The sequence below is a fragment of the Equus przewalskii genome, chromosome 28 (assembly GCF_037783145.1).
Source record: "Equus przewalskii isolate Varuska chromosome 28, EquPr2, whole genome shotgun sequence".
NCBI lineage: Eukaryota > Metazoa > Chordata > Mammalia > Perissodactyla > Equidae > Equus > Equus przewalskii.
Genome location: NC_091858.1, coordinates 23,771,507 through 23,786,418, shown reverse-complemented (window position 1 = coordinate 23,786,418; position 14,912 = coordinate 23,771,507). Strand labels below are relative to the sequence as shown.

General features: G+C 37.4%; 1 protein-coding gene across 4 annotated transcripts in view; it reads left to right on the top strand.

The window, feature by feature from the left end:
* SNX25 (sorting nexin 25) overlaps positions 1-14,912 on the top strand; it is a 165,452-nt gene that overhangs the window by 18,963 nt on the left and 131,577 nt on the right. For all 4 annotated transcript variants that reach the window (XM_070599045.1, XM_070599042.1, XM_070599046.1 and 1 more), the window contains exon 2: positions 5,694-5,778. In XM_070599045.1, coding sequence (XP_070455146.1) covers positions 5,694-5,778 — 85 coding nt within the window. The remainder of the gene's footprint in view (positions 1-5,693; positions 5,779-14,912) is intronic.

Here is a 14,912-nt window from a genome sequence, read left to right as displayed (position 1 = left end):
ATCCAACCAACCAGCCAGCCAACCAACCAACCAATGGATTAGATGCAACTGGTTGAAAGTTGGTAGCATTTGAGTTTTATTAGCGATAATAGCTATACTTTGCTACTGTGTGTCAGGCATTCGGCTCAGTGCTTTCTGTGAGCCAGCAGTTACAGACTAGCCACCCATGGTTTGAGTGTGGCTCACGGTTTGGCCCAAATGGTGTAAGCCCACAGTGCTTGGAATAAAATTCAGTTACTTGGGGACATCTTCTAAAATTCTTGATTTCCATTTTTCGTTGAAAAGAATTGGAACAGCCAGCAGGATAGCAGTAGTAACCCCCTTAACTCATTTATATTCCTTACCAGCTTCCCGTTGTCTGTTTTTCTTTATTGGACCCCTGATATTAGTTATTTTATTTAACTTTTGAGGTATTATAAACCTACTTTAGCCAGAGACGGGAGTGACTGGGTCAAGGATCTACCATTAGTAAAAAGTCCCGTTGGCTTGGGAGCCCATGCTCTTTCCCTCCTGCTCTGCCACCGTCACAGCTCTATAGTATGGTTACTCAGCTTCCTTGTTGGGCATTTTTTTTTTTTTTTTGCTGAGGAAGATTTACCCTGAGCTAACATCTGTTGCCAGTCTTCTTCTTTTTGCTTGAGGAAGATTCGCCCTGAGCTAACATCTGTACCAATGTGCCAGTCTTCCTCTAATTTGTATGTGGCCATAGCATGGCCACTGATGAGTGGTGTAGATCGGTGCCCAGAAACTGAACCGGGCCGCTGAAGTGGAGCATGCTGAACTTAACCACTAGACCACAGGACCTGCCCCATGGGTATGACTTTTACTGCTCATGTCACAATCTTTGGTCAGGGTCTTAGTCAAATGAGACAACCTTTCAAGTTTCTTAGTCCCTTCCTCTCTTCCTGAGGAGGAATGTGCGTGGTTCCTTTATTTCTTTGGTTTTGAATAAGTTATTTTTTGAGGCTGAGGGAGAATATGGTTGATTTGAAAGGAGCCATGGTTTTGAGAATAAGATAGTTTAAGAATGAGAGTATTAGTCATGGGATCCCAGTGGGTTGTCTGATGCTGAGAGTACTTTGACAGACTCAGCCATGTGACAGCTCCGTGTGGTCAGTGATGACATTTGGGGGTTTGTGTTTGTTTTCCTAAGATAAATAACTATTTCAGTAGCTTTACAGGAAAGCACACCCATCAATCCTTTCACTCTGTACAACCTTTTCTTTTTAAAATAACCCAAAGTACATTACATTTTTTAAAAAAATGTGTATGATGAAGGAGAGAGGCACTTGCTTATTTGAGTAGTCTAGGTAATAGGCATGAAACGAACGACGAGTCATGGCCTGGCTGTTCTAGCCACATCTGTGCTCCCACAGCAAGCGACACCGTAAACAGTGTCGTCCTTATAGACGACAGACAATGAGGTGTGTGCCTTGGCTGGATTCCAGATAGCTCCTGGTTGTTCAGTTGCTAATGGTGTCAGAGTACCCCGGGGAGAGGGCGTCTTTAGCTCCCACACAAAGGTGATTTGAGTGTGTTAGGGCTGTAGACCGGAAGCTGATATTCAGGAGTAAACAGAAAGCTGAGATGTCTTTGGGAAACCATCCATTGATATGGCATCTACTTCTTGATGCTGAGGGTCTAGTTATATATATTAGAGAAAAGCTTTCATGCTTTGCCCTGTCTTTGGAAAACATTTTTAGAATGCGTAATTATGTGTTGAGACCTCTGTTTTTCTCTCGCCAGAGAACGAGCTCACTGAGTGATGAAAAATAATCTCCACAAGTTGGTTTTAAGCTAGGTTTAAATCTTACAATGAAGACAAGCTTAATTTATTTTAATTAAATAAAAAACAAGGTGTATTTTTAGAGGATGGGGTACTAGGAAGGTTTAAGGAGTTAATAGTGTGGTGTGGATACTGAACATTTAAAATAGGAGGTGAGTGGTCAAACTACATTCGAAGTCCTAATTTCTGGATTAGGATATTGAAAGACAGAGGGAAAAGTACACACATTTTTATTCTATCTTTCCTAGAACTGGCATTTTAGGAAAGTGATTATCAAGAAGAGGTAGGCTTTACCTGGGGAATGAGGCCTGTGCCAGTACAGATGGGGGAAGTTAGAATTTGCCTTCAAGAATAAGTCTTTGGGGAAGTATGTGCCATGCGGAGTTTCTTTTTTTCCACAAACCTATAAATAGAAGGAAGATGAAGACAATTTTAGCTAACTAGCTTTCTCCTCTTCCCTTTTCACTTCCCTGCTTCTCCCCTCCCGTTTGCCCTCCCCTCCCCCTCCGTTCATTCCTCCCTCCCTTCCTCTCCTCGTTCCTTTCTTTCTGCACTTTGGGATAATGATTTCCATGTCTGTGTTCCGAAAGAGAGTATGTGGTGATTAACTTATACTCCTGTAGTAATTTAGACATGAGGAAATTCTGGTTCTGTACATATTAAATCCTTGAAAAAGAAACTTCTGTGCATAGTTACCCAGTTATTTTTGGCCCATGATATTTTCTTTCTTTTTTTTTCTTTAAATCTTCCTGTTCTCCTTTCTTACAGACTATCCATTGGGCTGTGGGGATCGGATAGGGATGAAGAACTTTTTTCTTTCTAATAAGGGCCAGTGACACTTGGGCGGTGGGGCGGGGGAAATCCAGAGGCAGACTGGAAAATCAGATTGAAAAATAACAGAGCTTTTACTTAAAGAGCCAAAATAGAAAATGTTATTCTCATAAGCTTCTTAAATTAAAGAGACTAAAGGCCTTATTCAGATACAGTCAGTAGTGACAGACATGTCTATATATATGTATTACGTGTAAGCATGAAACAGAGAGAGAAGTATGCAGACACGGCCAGAAGTAGTAGGGCCATAATTAGGGAGACAAAAAAGTAAAAAAGAATGAAAAAAACAAATTTTGAAGGAAGTTGTGAAGATGGACACATAAACGCAGAATACATTTAAATATGCACGTGCTGCCTGTCAGTCACATTTGTACCTGCTTCTCTCCCAGCCGTTACAAACAGGTTCCATTTTAAGAACCCACATTGAGGAACTTCTCAAATAAGTGCTGTTTGGCTTTGGTTTTATCATCCGATTAGTATTGTGTACAAAAACTACCGTACCTGTATTTGGGAAACTATACCAGACTATTTGCCAAAGGCTTTAGAAGTTGAGATTAAAATTATTTATCAATATAGCAGTCTAAAAGTATTAACTCAATTAATAAATTTTCAAAAAAATCCATAAGTTGTTTAAACATCTGCCTAAGGTTCTAAAATTCACCAGAATTTTAAAATTCCTCTTGTTCCCTCATTTTTTGTCTTTCACAAAGTAAATTAAAAATTTATTTACCATAAAATATACTGACCATTTAATTTTATAGCAACCTACTCAGAGACTAGAAAATAACTTTAAAGGATTGAAAATGTATTTCTTTTATGCATTAAATGGCTTTTGTCTATAGGATTATGATTATTTAAGGTTTTTAAAAAATTATTCCCTGAGAAGGTGTTGAATGTTATGTTAATTTGCAGCATAGAGGAATTCTTTGCTTTCATGAGTGCAACACGTACATATATATCTTAAGGCTTTTATTTCGAGGAATCTTAAAACTGTGGCTTTTTGTTTCTTTCTAAAAACAGCATGAACACAGATGACACTCTTGGACTTGACCCATGGATAGCGTGAAACTAAGTCATGGACTGGAAGTTCTCCACTCCCAGTTGGGTGGCCCAGGGCAATGGGGTTGATGGCAGCTCTGTTGGGGTGGCCTGCCCGAGAACAAAGTGACTTCCTCATGCTTGTTTGTTGTTTGTTGGACGTGGTAATGCTAGTCAGGCACTTGTAATATTTCCCACGCACAAAAAAGAACTGTGCTTTTTTTTTTTTTAAGTGAGGAAGATTGTCACTGAGCTAACACCTGTGGCCAATCTTCCTCTTTTTTGGTTGAGAAAGATTGTTGCTGAGTTGACATCTGTGCCAGTCTTCCTCTATTTTGTATGTGGGATGCGGCCACTGCATGGCTTGATGAGTGGTGTGTAGATCTGCACCTGGGATCTGAACCTGTGAACCCTGGTGGTGGAGGTGGCACGTGCACGCATCTAACCACTACACCACCAGGCTGGCCCCTCTATGTTTTGTTAATACTAGTTTCTTTTTATCTGCCAAAACCATTAAGTAGGCCCAGTTACATTATACATGCATTTGATCATTTTGGTGTGTGATCCTTTAAAAAAATTTTGTCTTTAGTGTAGTCTTACTAGCCAGATAGTGGGATTTTAATTCTGTACATTATCTCTCCTATTTTTTTTTTTTGCCAAGCAGTATCTTTTTACAATTAACTTCTTTTTTAAAACTATTACACGGACATGTTTGGAGTAAGAAGTTGAAATCCTATGCCCTTGCCTAGCGAAAACCACATTTAATAGAGTGGTGTATGTGTCCCCAAACATTTTCTTACTGTGGAAAACTTTCTGTGAAGATATATCCCTAATTCCTTCTTTTTAATGGCTGCATTATATTCTAAAGTGTGCGGGTACCAGGATTTGTCTAACTCTTTGACTATTGATATACACGTGGGTTGTTTCCCAGTTTTCTGCCCTTGTGATCAATATAGCAGTGAAATTCCTGATGTATATACTTTTTTGCGTATGTGCAAGTATTTCTGTGGGCATATTCTTAGGAGTGGGATTGCTGAATGAAAAGATAGTGCATTTAAAATTTTGATATCTGTGGCTCAGTTGCTTCCTTAAAAGCTTGTAGAAATAGACATTTCCCCCAACAATTTATGAAGATGACTATTGCACATATCCTTGCCAACGTTATATATTCTCCGTCTTTCCCCCTGCTGTGGCAGTCTGATGGTATCTCATTGCTCTGATTTGCATTTCTCTAATTAAAAAGGAAGTTGCACCTTTTTTTCTTGGTTTATCTTTTGTGATTGCCCTTTCAGTTTCTTTGCTTGGTTTTCTTTTGAGTTGTTTCTCTTAGCTCTATGTAAAATAATAGTCCTTTGTTATTTATGTTGCAGATATTGTCTCCTAGTCTGTCATTTATATTTTATAATATCTTTTGTCAAACAGGAATTTTCTCTTTTGTACAGTCACATTGTCAGGTTTTTTTCCCCTTATAACTTTTGGATTTTGTGTCTTACTTTAGGGAGCCCCTTCGCATCCCAAGATTGTATACAGCTTCTCCCTTATTTCCTTTGAATGCTTTTTTAGTTTAGAAATATTTAGCTTTTTAATTTATTTGGAGTTATTTATTTATATGTAAAGTGTGAGGTAAGATTAACCTTTTTTCCCACATGAATATCAAATTGTCCCACCACTGTTTATTGAATAGTCTGTTTTCTCCATTGATTTCAAATTCTTTTTTATTGTGTTCTGAATTCTCATATATAGATGCATCTGTTTTTGTACTTTCTACATTCTGTTGATTTGTTTATTCCTACACAGGCTTCATACTGTTTTGATATCTAGAAGGAAAAGAAATCTTTCTTTAATCCTTTTTTTTTTTTCAAAAATTTCTTAACTAATCTTAAATATTTATTTACTCTTCCAGAAGAACTTTATAATCTGTAAAGCAATATCTTATTGCTTGTTCAGAGGGTGTTTCATGCCTTCGGTTTTATTTTTATATGTGATTTATTCATTCAGTAATCTGTATCCTTTTCTTTTTCTTTTTCTTTCATTTTAGAGTCCTGTGTATGAAAACTCACGTGAGACAGTGCAGTCTCGAAGGGTAGTCATTTCTCATAATATGGACAAAGCTCTGAAAGAAGGTAAGGATTAAATGAGAGTGAGTAATTACCACGTAATGCAGTTCATTATATTCTAAAGGGGAAATAGTAATCTCTGGCAAACTTATCTCTCCTTCTTGTCTGTGTGTAGCATTAGGAATTTTTCTTCGTGAATTTTTATTTGATGACTAACTAAATACATCTATGTTTTTGTTGAGTGGACGGAATTTAAACATTTATTAAGTAGGAATTTCCGGGTCGCGTGAACCTAGCCAGCCATGTGGAGGTAGTTCCACCATTTGAAGCAAGGATTTGTTCTCTGTTACCTAAAATAGGTATGGAGAAGTATTTTTTTCTTTTAGATGTAACTAGAGAAGGTGTGTTGCGGGTAAATACACTTGGAGTCACTCATGGACAAACCAGCGAACCAAATTAAGGGATATGGGTCAACCTTACAAAAGAGTGAAGGACAATTAGGTGAAACTTGTGCTGAGGAAGGCTGAAGGGGGCCTGTGGAGGGTGCAGTATTGTATGTCTAGAAATGGGAATAAGCGTAATGACAGATATTAAACTTTCAAAAAGAATATATTTTGATGATCAACTTGAAGTTTAAAAAGATGTTTTTAAAATAAGATTTCTAAAAACACTGGCAGTTTCAGTTATACATACAGAAAAAGAAGTCCAAGTTTTTTCAGGTTGCAAGTACGTGGTGTTAGATATGAAGTTAAGAGAGAACTGAGTATTACTTACATAAACAAGTGTGTTTTACTTGTCCTAGTTCCAGAAACCACCATATTAAAATTTGAGGATGAAGACTGTGTAAGCACAGTGACAATTGGAAATCGTGTGGATTCGCAGGATTTTAGAACTTTCGGGACTCTAAACTTTTAAAATATTTCTATTATATTAGTAGTTAAAGTCCAATCACTTTGATAAAACTTAGTGGATTTAAAATTTAACTTGTTATTCATAATCTCAAAATCATGGTTTAAAAAGTAATTCTTAACTGCTGTTATTGAGGTAAAATTTACATACTTTGAAATGCACAGATCTTAAGTGTACAATTCAGTGGCTTTCGATGTTAACCATGTAATCATCAAGCCAGTCAAAATAAAGAACATTTCCATCCTCACAGAAGGTTTGCCCCGTGTCCCCACCCTCCGTTCATCCTAATTTCTATCACTGTAGATTAGTTTTCCCTGTTCTTAAACTTCATGGAAATTGAGTCATACAGTTTATAGTCTTTTATGCTTGGCTTCTTTTGCTCAGCATAATGTTTTTGGGATTTATCCATGTTGTGTGTATTAATTCATTCTTTGTTATTACGGAGTAGTATTCCATTATACTAACATGGTTATGTCACACTATATTTTTCCTTTCTCCTTTGGGACATTGGGCTTGCTTCTGATTTTTTGAAGCACAGTGAATAAAGTTGCTATAAACAGATGTTTTTGTGGACCTATGTTTTCGTTTCTCTTCAACTAATTCCTAGGAGTAGAATAGCTGGGTCATAGGTTAGTTATGTGTTTAACTTTCTGAGAAATTGCCAAATAGTATTCCAAAGTGATTGTGTCTTTGTAGACTCCTGCCAACAATGTATGAGAGTTCCATTTGTTTTACATTATCACCAGCATTTGCTGTTGTCTGTCTTTCTATTGTAACCATTTGGATGGGTGTAAAATGGAATGTTACTGTGGCCTTAAATTGCATATCCCTGATGACTAATAGTGTTGAGCATGTTTCCATATGATTATTGACCATTTCCAGATTCTCATTTGTGATGTGTCTGTTCAGGTCTTTTCTTTCTTTCTATTTCTTTTTTGTGAGGAAGACTGGCCTTGAGCTAATATCTGTGCCAGTCTTCCTCTATTTTTTGTGTATGTGTGTTGCTCCCACAGCATGGCTTGTTGAGCAGAGTGTAGGTCTGCACCCAGGATCTGAACCTGCAAACCCCAGGCCGCTGAAGCGGAGTGTACAAACTTAACCACTACACCACCGGGCCAGCCCCTCAAGTCTTTAACCTGTAGTTTATTTGTAGGAGTATTTTTGAAAATATACTCTGGATTCACATCCTTTGTTAGAAATAGATATAGTGAATATTTTCTCCCAGTTTGTAAATTGCCTCTTATTTTCTTAATGTCTTAGAGCTGAAGTTTTTAGTTTTGAAGTCTAATTTACCCACCTTTTTTTCTCTCTGTTCTTTAGATGGGATAATTTTTATTCATCTGTCTTCAAGTTCACCAGCCCTTTTTTCTGTCATTTCCAATCTGTACTTAAGTGCATCTAGTGAATTTTTTATTTCAAATATTGTACTTTTCATGACTAGAATTTCTATTTGGTTCTTTTTTGCAGTTTTTGATTCCTTGCTGAGATTTCCCTGTCACTTGTTATGACCACCTTTATCTTTAATTCCTTGAACATATTTATAGTAGCTGCTTTAAAGTCCCTGTAAGCTAATCCCAACATCTGGGCCATCTAGGTCTTGGTTTGTATTGATTGTTTTTTCTCTTACCTATATGTTACTTTTTTGGGGTTCTTCTCAGGTCTAGTTATTTTTGATTGTATACGGAACAAGTGGATGATACTTTCTAGACATTCTAGATTCTATTATCTTCCTCTCATGAGTGTAGGCTTTTGTTCTGGTACACAGTTTAATTTCTGACTGTCATCTTGAGGCTATTTGGTTTAATGCATTTTTTTAGGATGGGTCTATTTGGATTTTGTTCCTAGTCTAAGGTGAATCCCTCAGTCCTGGGACATAGGCTTAACTCATCTAGTTCATGATCCTTCCACAGTTTCAATGGAAAGCCATGGTCACACCTCTAACTTGGGAAGATTCTAGCTCCAAACTCTGCCTCCCTGTGATTGACAGCAGTTGAGGTATCTGCTGAGCTCTTTCAGCCTTCCAGCTGCTGCTTTCCACTGGTCTTTTTGTAGTCTTACCATGCAATTGTAGTCAGCAATGCATTTGAGAGTTTGTACTCAGGTTTTGTGGCTCCGTCCTTTTTCGGTATTTCCTGTCTTTATTTCCAGCTACTTTGGCAGTTCCTGTTTTCCGATATCTTAAGTTCAAAAACCAAACAGATGTTCAGTCTGAGTTCAAACTGCCTTGTACCTCTGAGACCACTGAGTGCCTTCAGGGGAGAGTTGTATAAACATGAATCATACCCAGTGCAAGTCCCTTCTTTCAAGGATAGATCCCCCTTCACTTGCTACCAACTTTGGTTGGTCTCCGGTGCCTTTAAATAATTCTTGAATATTTGTTCCAGAGTTCCTGATTGTTTTCTGTAGGAAGGTTAGTCTGATTTAAGCTATACTACCATCCCTGGAATTGGAACTCTTTCCTTACTGTTTTTATTATTATTTTAAATTGTGGTAAAATACACATAATGTAAAACTTACCACGTTAGTCATTTTAAATGTACAGTGCAGTAGCGGTAAGTACATTTTCACTGTTGTGCTGAGTTTCTAGAATTCTTTTCCTTTTGCAGCACTGATTGTCTATACCTGTTAAACAATTGTCTCCACTCCCCACTTCCTCCAGTCCGTGGTAACCACTGTTCTACTTTGTCTGTGAATTTAACTCTAGACACCTCATGGAAGTGGAATCATAGAGTATTTGTCCATTTGTGTTTAGCTTATTTACTTAGCATAATGTCCTCAAGGTTCATCCATGTTGTAGCATGTGTCAGAATTTCCTTTCTTTTTAAGGCTGATTAATATTCTGTTTTCTGTGTATACCGCATTTTGTTTATCCGTTCATCTATCAGTGGACACTTGGGTTGCTTCCGCCTTTTGGATATTGTGAATAATGCTGCTATGTATGTAGATGTCTTGTTAATTTTCAAGATTTAGACGTTTCTCTGCACTTAGATATAACGTATTTATCTAGCATGGACTTATTTGTTTCAGAAATATTTATTTAAAAAAAAAAGGATAAGGCCTGAGGCCTAGTTGACAAAAAAGAAAAACCCCATATTTTCCTCAGGCTGATTTCTGTGCAGTGATTTATTTTAAAAGGAAAATATTATCTAAAGCCTTTGTGTGAGAGCTTTAGTTAATTATACTTTGGTACTTTTTTTTTTAACCATATTCTTAATGTTTACAATTTCCCGTTCTTTATTTTAAGCAAAGTGATTACCAAGGAAGTTGAGCATTATATCATCTACAAAAGGAGAGCTATAGATTGCTATAAAGTTGCTTATTGGGAGTGAAATTATGCATTTGACAGTAGTTAAAAAAACCCCAACAAACTAAAACCAAAGTCGCCTTCTAAAAAATTTGGACATTTAATGAAGAATTGTAATCTAGAAATGCATGTTGAGAAGGCTAAGAGGTTTCATAAGCATTTAGAAAATCCATAGTGATTAAAATTTGCATCTCTGGAGTATTTTAATTTACATTTCTTAACCCTGGCACCAGTATATTTAATTGAAATTCTGAACATTATTCGCTAGCTGTAGTAGACTTGTATTGATAAAATTGGGGGTCTTGGGCTGGCCCAGTGGCATAGTGGTTAAGTTCACATGCTCTGCTTTGGTGGCCTGGGATTCGCAGGTTTGAATCCCGGCATGGACCTAGCACCGCTCATCAAGCCACGCTGTGGCAGCATCCCACATAAAAAAAGAGGAAGATTGGCATAGATGTTAGCTCAGCAACAATCGTCCTGAAGCAAAAAGAGGAAGATTAGCAACAGATGTTAGCTCAGGGCCCATTTTCCTCACAAAATAAATAAATAAATAAAAATTGAGAGTCTCTTGGTATGCTTGCAAAATTTATTAACAGGGACACTTGTTAAGGCTACAATAATGTGAACTCAGTTGATATGAAATGCTTATGAACCAATTATTTAAACATTTCCCCCTGAAGTTAAACTAGGTAACATCACTGTACCATTTTATCTTTATATATCTATTTTCCTCCTCTTAGAATATGTAATTTAGAGACAGATTTATTCAAAGAGTTGAGTAAAATACAAGGCATATGTGTATGTCTATGCATGTGCAAATGTTCACGTGTGAATTTTTTTGTTGTTACTAAAGTGTGCTTGTGTTGTAGCTCAATGTAAATTAGGATTTGTCCTGAGTCTTTAGAGATTGAATGACAAGAAAGAAAGAGGTAATATTCACAAATGTAGGGCAAAATAATACAGTTAGGCTTTCTGTGGAGCAATAAGAGTTATTAAAGCTACAAATGCTGGAGGGCGAATGGCATTACCCGGGGAAGATGATTAAGGTATATTATTATTGTGTTTTGTTAGCCAATTTCAAATTTAAAAAAATATATTTTAGCAGTTTAGATATAGTATGAATGAGCTATATGTCTGTCTGAGAAGTCAGAACAGCCACCCTTCTATATCAGATACCTTCAAAAATTTCTCCTAAAGTTACATTTCCTGGAAAGCTGACAGGAGATAAAGAAAGAGACTTTTAAAAATCTTTTTGACTTACTAGTAAATCTCAGGCCTCTAGCCTAATTTTCATTAGGCTACCCTGAATTACCTCACTAAAGTGGACGAGAGAATTTAGTTCAGTAATTACGGAGTACATGCTGTTTGCTCAGAACTTTCAATTTAAATTCTTGAATTGAAAATACAATTCTTTGTAAAATTTCATCGTTTTTGGAGCATTGTGGGTACTGACCTCAGCACTTTGTCTTGTAAGATACTATCTGAATGTCTTGGAAATACCGTTACTTTCACTACTTTTTGTGGTCTTCACAAATGCAATTAATGTTATTTGTACATTTCAGTGAAGATATTTCTGTTAGTTTTGATTGGCTCTTAATACTTTTCTGAATTTCAGTGGTAAATGTGCCTGTAAATAAATTGTCCAGGTTATGCGAAAGGCCATAACTTGAGAACAGTCATGGCAATAGAAGATATTACGAGGTCATTGTCCAAGTACAACAGAACTTTTCGTTTCTTGGGAACATGTCGTCGATAAGGTGAACCTGATGTGGTAATCTCTTTTACTGGCCCCTCTGTGGCCCATTCCAGAGGATGTTAGACTGTTCAAGAATTAGATGCTGACATAGAGGAAGCAGAGCTTGTCCTTGAAAGACCATGACTTCTCCCACCTCTTTAGGCCCAGCTCATCTAGTTCATGACTCTTTACCCAGTGGTGTGAACTATGTGTATGTTTTTTTGTTGAATGAATGAATAGATCAATCATAAACTAATAACCCCACATCTTCCCAGAAACTGACTTTCCTTCCACACAGAAAGTAATTATTAATTGCATTTTAAAAACTTTGCAAACTGTAAAGGGCCATCTATATGAACAATGGAATTATTGTCCTTGTTGTTACCATTAGGCCAGTTCCTGGTTGAATGAGGACTATTTCTTTGTCCCAAGAGACTCAGGTTGTGGACATTTATGGCCCATGGGGCTCTGCCTATTGAGCAGGGAAGAGTATATCACTCAATTGCTCTGGGGAACAGGCAGAGGGGAAAAATGGCTCTCTTTCTTATACCGTTTATTTAGTTTGAGTCATTCCTCGTTCTGAAAACTTACAGATTACCTAACATCACATTGTCTAGACTGACGTGGTAGCCTTTTAACTGGTCTCCTCCATTCTAGTTTTTCCTCTACTTCGTTATCCTAAATCCTCTTTTCAGATTAATCTAACTAAAACTAAAGTTCCAATCACGTTATTCCATTCTCTGTAATCTTCAGTGATTCCCTTTTACCTACTTAGCTCTTTGAGAACAGTCTGAGAAGATAGATGTATTTGAGTGATAATAGCCCCTGAGTTTTTGTTGGCTGTTGTTATGCCTTTAGATGAAAGGCTCTTTGCTTGGCAGGTAGGATGAGTGCTCCTTGCTCCTTCATATCTCATTGTGGTTCCATTACATTATTTATGCTTATTTCTTCATAAAGACCTTAAAATAATTTTATGAATGTGAATTTCTCTGTCTCCTTGAATTGACCCATATGGTTATATTTTAAAATATTTTGTTCGTATGTGTATTGCTGTAAATGAGTGTTATGTATTTATAAATCATGGCTTTATTTTGTACTTTTTACATTTGTTAAATTTTTATGATACTTAGCTTGACCAGGGGTGCTGGTGAGCTGTTGATAGAAGATATATCTGTGGCTAACACATATTTCTGTTACTGAGTACAGATTTTTGCCAGTATCTATTTTTACCAATTTCTAACCAAAATGTATTACCAGAGGAGTATTTTAGAGCTGTATTAATTAGCATACACCATGTGGTTAGCAAATGTAATGGGACATTATGTAGATGAATATGCCCTTCACATTAATTCTTTAGCATTCTGAAAAGATTTTATTTTAAGATATTAAGTCTCTTATAATGCCTCTTAATTTCCCACTATAATTCGAGATTTTTAACAAAAGAAAAAATGCTTCTATTTTCCAGGTGTTTGGGGCTGTGGATTTCCTATTCGTTAAAAATTCTGTAACGTGAAAACTTTTAGTTTAATAAAAGAGTAAGAAAGAACTGCAAATGAACAAATTAGCGGTGTTTTGTTGGCCAGGTGGCCCTCATCATACTCTTGTCGTTTGGCATTGGGATGTCCAGAAGGATGTAAGGATATAAAGGCCTTACAGACAAGGGCCTTTGGAGGTCATGTAATCATGCCTACCATCTCAGGAAGCGATTTTTAGTATGTCATCCTTGTCTATTCGATATCTAACTCATTTAAAAGTTTCTTATGATGGAACGTGGCACGTTCACCATCTAATGCAGCAACCCCTTGAATAGCTTTAATGTTCCTATTAATTTCCTCCTGTGCTGAGCGGAAAAACCAACTTCCTTGTGGGTTCTACCCATTGATCCCATTTGAGCCTTTTGGGGAAATTTTTGAAAGACAGCCTTTTGCACGTTTTTCCATATAAATATGTTTCAAATAAGCTGGATATCCAGTGGATAAGGAAGCTATTTCAGGTTTCTCATATTTCTTTTACTACGTGCCGTGGTTTGTTCCTCCTTTGTGCAGGACGAATGTTTGACTGGCAAGTAGGAGGCTTGACTTTGCCACCTGTTTGACTTTGAGCAAGGTACTCCACTTATTGGAGCCTCAACTTCTTGAGGGGACGAAACTCAATTACGGTGTAGGAACCATGGTCTACTTGTTGCCAGTAATTGAGGTTATAGGATTGGCCCATTCCTATTTTTGCCATAATTTCTTACATCTGGGTCAGAAACCATTTCTGCTTTCTTCTTGATGGCATAGTCCAATTAGGGATGAAATGTGGCTACTTTTTGCAAAGTCTAGAAAACCTAGCAACCATTTGTTCAAATTAATATCTGGAAGTGAGCAGAAAATAGCTGAGGGTTTTAGGAGATGATTGATTTGTTGGTTTTGCCTTTTTTCTCATGTTCACTCGTTAGAGGTGTGGAGATTGATTCCACCTTACATACTGTAGAAGCCTTCTATAAATATTTATGTAATGAATTGTGAAAGGTTGAGGTGGTATCATTCTTTTCTTTTCTTTTTGTTTTTTTAAGATTGGCACCTGAGCCAACCACTGTGGCCAATCTTCCTTTTTTCTTTTTTCTCCCCAGATCCGCCCAGTACATAGTCGTATATTTTAGTTGTGGGTCCTTCTAGTTGTGGCATGTGGGACGCTGCCTCAGCATGGCCTGATGAACAGTGCCATGTCTGTGCCAGGATCCAAACCGGCGAAACCCTGGGCCGCCCAATCAGAGTGTGCAAACTTAACCACTCGGCTGCGGTGCCAGCCCCCATTTGTTTCTTTTCAATGCCTGCCTCTCAGTCTTTGGCAAGTAATCGTTCTCAGCTATAAGGCTCAGTTATCTTAATTATCTTATCCCCATGACTGAGGCCAATGGAATCACTTTGAGGATTTATCCAAACCTTTGTATTTGTGTCTGTGAACCAAATTATTGATGCCCTGTGTATGTTTTTGAGCTACGAGATTTAAGATGGTATTTTGTGGAAAAGCATTGGATATACTTTCTTGGTTGATGTTCTGAGACAAAAGCCATCACAGATATTACGACAAGAGTGGTGCTCCCTTTGACCTGTGGACTTTTGCACGTGTGTGGTACCTTCACATAGAGGTGAATACGAATCCTGAGCTGGGGGTTCCATTTGTTCTCCAATTTTCTAAGAAACATGACCCCTCTCCCCCTTGATGTGCAGTGGCCAAGATGACTAAAAGGACCACTAAATCCTAGGC